Source organism: Salvia hispanica, chromosome 5 (genome assembly GCF_029641045.1).
Source record: "Salvia hispanica isolate PSC_SH4W2 chromosome 5, Shi_PSC_v1, whole genome shotgun sequence".
In the NCBI taxonomy this organism is placed as follows: Eukaryota; Viridiplantae; Streptophyta; class Magnoliopsida; order Lamiales; family Lamiaceae; genus Salvia; species Salvia hispanica.
In genome coordinates, this window is record NC_142696.1 from 29,512,466 (window position 1) to 29,519,632 (window position 7,167).

The 7,167-nt window shown below is 32.2% G+C and overlaps 1 protein-coding gene across 1 annotated transcript; it reads left to right on the forward strand.

Moving 5' to 3' along the window:
* Positions 1-872: 872 nt before the first annotated feature.
* On the forward strand, positions 873-1,863 carry LOC125189546 (putative transcription factor At4g00390). Its single transcript, XM_048086813.2, has one exon. The coding sequence runs from the start codon at positions 907-909 to the stop codon at positions 1,861-1,863; it is 957 nt and encodes a 318-aa protein (XP_047942770.1). The 5' UTR covers positions 873-906.
* Positions 1,864-7,167: the final 5,304 nt, after the last annotated feature.

The following is a 7,167-nucleotide window of genomic DNA, read 5'->3' on the forward strand; positions in this document are numbered from 1 at the left end:
ATTAGGGTTTTGGATGAAAATATCAATATAGTGTTTCGAAAATATCAACACAATGCTTTGAGAATGTCAACACAAATTTAGGATTGACATTGTATATGCTTTATATTGACATATTATCTTAGCTGTATTGACATTAGCCTATGTACGAAAAATACGAAAATTCTAGACTTTTTTTTTCAAATTTTGACTCGGAACATATGCATGTAATATATCGTTGGAATCCTTATAAAATTATCTTTAATTTGATATATGTTATATGAATTTAAAGTTTTGGGATTTCTTTTAAAAGTTAGTTATAACTAACTTGACATTAATACCCCTATTGATTTTTGTTGGAATTAATCCTATAGCCTTATTGACGTTTTTTGTTGATCGTATTGACATTTTGTGGTTAATGATCTAGGCCTTTAATTTGAATATCTAATGGCTATTATTGAGTTGTAGTTAGCAATTAAGCATTGAGTTAGCAATATAATACTCCCCTATAACATTCAGTGTAAAAATAAAAGAAAATAGCATAACTGTTTAAATCTTAAATAATACTATAATACTCTTAATTAACTTATTTCCATAGTTACATCACTGAGTTATTGAACTAATATAATTACAAATAATTAGAATAAATTTTATTTTCCAAATTTAAAATAAAATCTTACTGCAATCTTTAACTTCAAATAGTGAGATATAAAAGGATCTATACATAAAATAGTAGTACAAATTTCATACACCTTAAATAAAAATAAAAGGTTATATTATAAAATTACAATCCAAATTGGATTATGGTAAATATAATCACCGTGAATCATTGTCATATGTGAAAATATAATCCTAATTTAATTTGACGTGTTTTAAAGCTTCGAAAATATGTCACAACCCACAAACCCTAGAAACTCTTCCTTCGAAAAAATGTCAAGAAATCGTGTGACTATGTCGGATTCCAGCGAAGAAGACGATGAAGTCGCTTTGGAGGAAGAGTCCGACTCCGAATTGGAACTCCAACAGACTCAATCTGTGATGAGAAAGCCACTGTTGCCGCCCCCTTCTCCTTCTTCATCGGAGGAAGAAGATCCGTCTGAGGAATTTGAAACCGAGTCGAATTCTGATTCCGATTTGATGCAAAAGACACTAGCCGCCAAGCCATTGGTAGAGACTCAACCAAAGCCGGTGGAAGACAGTAACCTTCGTTTCACGCTGGTGAAAATAAGCCCCGGTACCAATAAGGCCACCAATTCTTCTGATGCTGCTGATGTGGTTACTCGTGCCAAGAAGTCCGAGACATCGGAGAGGAAGTCTAACCTCTTCCAGAGAATCTGGAGCGAGGGCGATGAGATTGTCATCTTGAAGGGGATGATCGACTACTTAGCTACGTATAAAACTGATCCAACTCAAGATATAGACGAGTTTCATTCTGTTATCAAGGAGGATCTACAGGCTGATGGTAGCCGAGCGCAGCTCCTCGATAAAATCAGAAGGATGAGGAAGAAGTTCGAGAGGAAAATCAAGAGTGGCAGAGAGAGGACCTTCTCCAAGCCCCACGAGCAGAGTGTTTATGATCTATCGAAAATGATTTGGGGTAATAAAGAGAAGGCGATTGTGGTGAGGGGATCTTCTAGCAAGAAGGAGAGTGAAGAGGTGTTGGAGAAGAAGAGGAAGAGGGTGGACTTGAATAACCGTGGGGCGATGACCGTGGAGGAGAGGATGTTGATGGATGGTGGAGACTTGTTTGAACCGGGGCAAGGCCGTAAGGGGGAAAAGGAGTGGAAGAAGCTTAGAGTTGAGGAATGGCAGAATTACCTTAAGCACTTGGAGGTAAGAGTAGTTCAAACCAAACTTATTTTGGGAGCTATGATGAAGCGTTCTTAGTTGGATGCTCATTTTATTTTTTGCTTATGGGATGTTTTGCCTTCTATTCACATTTATGTTTTGTTTTCTTTATGTTTATGTCTCTAACTGATCTATGTTTGAAGCCAAAAACATTTTATTGAGCTTATAATTTTATATTAGTAATATAGCAGTATTAAAATGGTTGGAGCAAAGACTCATCATAGAAAGAATAGGGTATGCATATGTATTAATTGGGCATGTGAATTAAGGAGCGCAATTTCTAGATAAAGAAAGATTGAATTTGGAGCTTTGGAAAGTTGCAACTTAAATTGATCCATATTTTGGTGGTTCTTGGAAAAGTAAAAGGGATATTTTGTGAAAGGAATGTTTCCTAATGTAATTATGGAATATGTTATTCAAGCAAGGCTACAAATACACTTATTGTTCCACTTAAATTGTGCCCTATAAATATAATCGAAAATTGCTTTTTAAGATTCACAAGATGTGATTCAAATCAATCCCTAACATTCTCCTACAGTTTGATTCCTAGCCTTTTTTTGTGTGTCAGGTCATGAATTGTTATTTTTTTGTCTATGGCAAAGGTTTCAATCTAGGATGAAAAATCGACCAATTAAGCACTAACACAAATAGAATGGTGCTAAACTTATAATTTAGACAATCATAAAAATTAAAATTAAAATATTAATAAAAATAGTGTATTTAATATCAAGCAATCTAGAAAGTAGCAAAAAAAATTTAGCCTATTCTATCCTTGGAAGTCACCTGGATGAAAGCAAAAATAGAAAGGTTATGTTTGATTGCTAGGATTCTGTTTAGAAAAGTAATCTCATTCATTAAATTTTAAATTCCTATATTTGTTTTGATTTTTAATCAATCTGAGAAAGTAATCAGAATCCTAGGAACAAGGAAAATTAGTATAACTTTCTAAGATTTTGAATCCTAACTATTTTTAGGTATTAATGCAATATAGTCTTATTTTATTAATATTATTAATTACAATATTTTTAAAATAATTTAAAATTATAAATCATACTTAATTTTAGTAAAATAAACTGTAATTAAAATAACTCTAATTATAACTATATTTTATAATATTTCATAATAATAATTAATAATTTATTAAATAATTAAAGTATAATTATATAATACTCCCTCCGTCCTACAGAAGATGTCACACATTCCTTTTTAGTTTGTCCCACAAAAAATGTCACATTTCCCTTTTTAGAAAAATTTCTCTCTCACATTAATATAAAAATTATATTTTCTCTTTCCATTTAACACACAAAACAAAACCTCCTAAAATCTCGTGCCGTTTCACAAGTGTGACATCTTTTGTGGGACGTAGGGAGTATAAATTATATAATAATAAATAATAATTATTATTTTATAAATTAATAATTAATCCATAAAGTCGTAGTGAAATTTTAAAATATAAAATTTATAATATCCGTAAATTTATAATGGAGGGAGTATGCATTAATTAAATTATAGAGTATTATATAATAAAATATTATAAACCACTTAAATAAAATATGACTATTAGTCTGTAAGACTGTAACACACCACAATCCCCAAATCCACACCCATGAGTCCATGCGAGTTCCTAACTAAATTAGACTAAGTGCTAAACAAACCACACATAATCAACAACACGAGATTAGATTATATTACTCCTCTAGCCTCATCCATTTTTCAAATTAGAATTTTCTCTCTTTTTATTTTTCAAATTTAAATTAAAGTTATGCATTAATTACTTTTGCTAGTTTTCAATAAAAGTAAAAACTTAATGTATAAGTTTCAATAAAAGTAAGATATTAACGTACTTCCTCCGTTTCGTCATAGTTGAGTCATTTTACCATTTCAGGAAGTTTCTTTATAGTTGAGTCATTTCCATATTTGGTAATTTTTTTCTCTTTCTTACTTTACTCTCTCTTACTTTATTCTCTCTATTTTATTCACCCTTACTTTATTCTCTCTACTCTATTCACTTTATACTTTATTCTCTCTACATTTTCCTCTCTCTTACTTTTTTTATCTATTTATTTAACACACCCAACATTCATATCTAAAACTCCGTACCCAAAAGTTCCGCCTCAACTATAGCGAAACGGAGGGAGTATAAATCTGTAATATAATATGACTACAATATTTTGAAATTATATTGCTTGACTCCGATTGAGGCGTGCAAGGTACCCACATGAAGCTCTTTCGAAGACGAAGACATTGGTGGCATTTTCAGAGCATTTGGAGGTCATCTTAATAGGCTGAACACTGGTTGAATCCAACTGTATATAAAATACTTGATGCACGACTTCCATGATCATATCAGTAAAACCATACCTAAGCAGTGTAACACATCATCAATCACCTCAGCCAATATGTTTATAAGTAGGTAGGTGAATGAAAAGATTATACATCTCACCTATTAGTGTGTGTAGTGTTTAGAAAAAAAAATTACTTATAAAAAATTCTAAAATTTTACTTTTATCATAAAATCTAAAAATTATAAAAGTGAGATGATATTGAATTGAAGTAATATAATATAATATTTCATCCGTCCTTAAAAAATACTCCCTCCGTCCCAAGGTATTAGACCAACTTTCCTTTTTGGGATGTCCCAACATATTAGACTCGTTTCCTTTTTTAGCAAAAGTATCTATCTTATTTTATTGTCCACCTACTTTTTTCTCTCTTCTCTCCCCTACTTTTTCCCTCTCTTATACTTTACTCTCTCCACTTTAACTATTTAAATATCAATTCCTTAAATCATGTGCCCAAAAGAAGTGAGTCTAATACTCCGGGACGGAGGGAGTAGATTAGTTTTATCATTTTGGGTCGTCCTCCAAAATTAAATCAAGTCTAAATATCAAAAGTTTTTAACCAATTACACACCACCAATAATGTGGAATCCACAATTCACTACTACTTCCACTACCTATTACCTCTCTCTCTCTCTCTCTCTCTCTCTTACTTTTTCTCACCCGTCTTACTTTATCAATTGCACGTTGAAACCCGTATCATTTACAAGTTTGTCTATTTTTTAAGGATAATATATTGTACAATTTTGTTAAATTCTAAGATCATGCTTGGTATGATGGAATGGGATAATATTCCTACTTTCATCCCATTCCACATGTGAATATCAATTCCTTCTATTTAGCCAAAGAAAGGTCATTCAATTTCATTTTTCTTTATTCTTATTTTAGATTTTCATCCTATATTACATTTCAATTCAATATCGTTTCAATATTATAATTTATACTCCCTTTTGTCCCATAAAATATTGACACTTTTCTTTTACATTCGTCCCCCAAAAAATAGCTCATTTTCATTTATGAAAAGTTCTCCCCAATTCATTATCCATAGTACATGAATTTATTTACAATTTATACCATAGGGCCACCATTAAACACTAACACTATTTTAACTAATTATGTATTATTCTCGCGTCTCAAATGTCCCTATTTTTATGGGACAGAAGGAGTAGATTTTATAATAAAACTAAAATTTTAGAAATTTTAATAATTGTAAAAGTAAATTCCAAACACTACACACACAAATACTCACTCACAATGCACATGCATGCGCGCACGCACAAGTTTAAACTACACATACATGTTGGGGTTTGTATACTAAAAGATGCTTCGAGCGTACATGCCTTTGTACAGTCAGCTTGTGCATGTATACGAGAAACGCCACGTCCACTTGTTTACCTATTTATGAGAATAAATAATATAATATAATGGTTTATTTTTGAAATATAATAAACAAGTCTAAGGCTTTTTACTAAGAAGGTCAAGTAGGGAAATTCGATGAATCTCCTCATGAGTTTTCCAGTAGGGGACTTGGCCAGATCTAGTAAGAAGAAAAACGTATTCACGACCTAAATAGGCTTTGGCTACCTATTGGTACGGTTGCGATGTTTGTGCTAATTCTCTCTTCTCTCTTACCTAAGAAGAGATTAGTAACATCGGTGTGGTAAAGCACTGAAAGGATCTAATCCGAAATGTATTCTTTATTGCTATCTACTGAAAGAATATATTTCAGAGAGTTTAGTATTTTCTAGTCTATGATATTAATATCAATATTGTTTATTCAATCAAACGCCACTTTGACTTATCAATATGTGAGAGTTTGTACGTAACTCAAGTTCATGATATCTTGGGTGGTAGTAATTGAATAACTTGAAGGTATTGGAATATTATTTCATAGAATTCGCGTGCCCAGTGTGGTATGATTAAATCCCTAAGGGGTGATCCCCAAGAGGTGTTTGAAAAAGGAATTTATTATTCAAAAAACTGCGCAGTTGGAATTTATTCCACGAATAATAAATAAAGTTTCAAACTAGAAAAACTCTTTGGAGAATTAATTTAATTATAGTCACATAGCAGACAAAAGAATTAAATTGACTGATCAAGATAATCTTAAACGCGGGAAATATTATAAAATAAAATGGACTCAAGTTATTTGTAATTTGGTGATTTAGATGGGAGTGCATTATTATTCTTTAGTGGAACAAAATAATATTCCATTGATAATATATTAAATCATGGGTCATTTGATTTAATTAGAAATTTATCTAATGGGTGAGCCTAACATCTAAGTCATTCCATGGATCCTCATCCTAGCCCAACAAGTCCATTATAAATAGTGATGAGATGTGGAAACCCTAACACACCACAAGTCACACCTCTCAACCCTAACCCTAGCCGCCACTAGCGTGGTCTCTCTCTCCCTCATTTGGCTCGATTTTCGAGCCTCCAAGAAATAGGGAGCTAGGGTTTTTGGTTTGATCTTGTCTTGTTCATTCTGATCCATAGAATTGAATCGAGATAGATAGTTTGGTGTAGTGTTCCTCCTAGATCTCATCAAGACTATTTTGGTTGTTCGAGATCCACCCACACGGATGAATAATCAAGGACAAGGGAATAGGTTGGAAGATTCATGTTCGATAAACAAAGAATCTCCGGGTGGTGCAGCTAGCAACGTCAATCCAATGATGGATCAAGAGGTAACAATCGAATCTACATCAAATATGCATGATTATGTGTTTATTTGATGTTATATCTATAGATCTATGTTTATTGCATGAAATTGGAGTCGAATGCATAATCACCTAAATAGATCCGTTAAGGACCTGTTTGTTTTCCGTGTCTTCCGCTGCGGTAGTCCCAACAATTGGTATCAGAGCCAATTTTTAGGCTCTGGTTTTGTATTTGATTAATTGAATTTTCGAAAATTGTAGTGTAAAAACGTGGGATTTTCGAAAATAATGCAATACATGTTATATGTTTATAATATGTGTTGGATCTATGTTTTTCT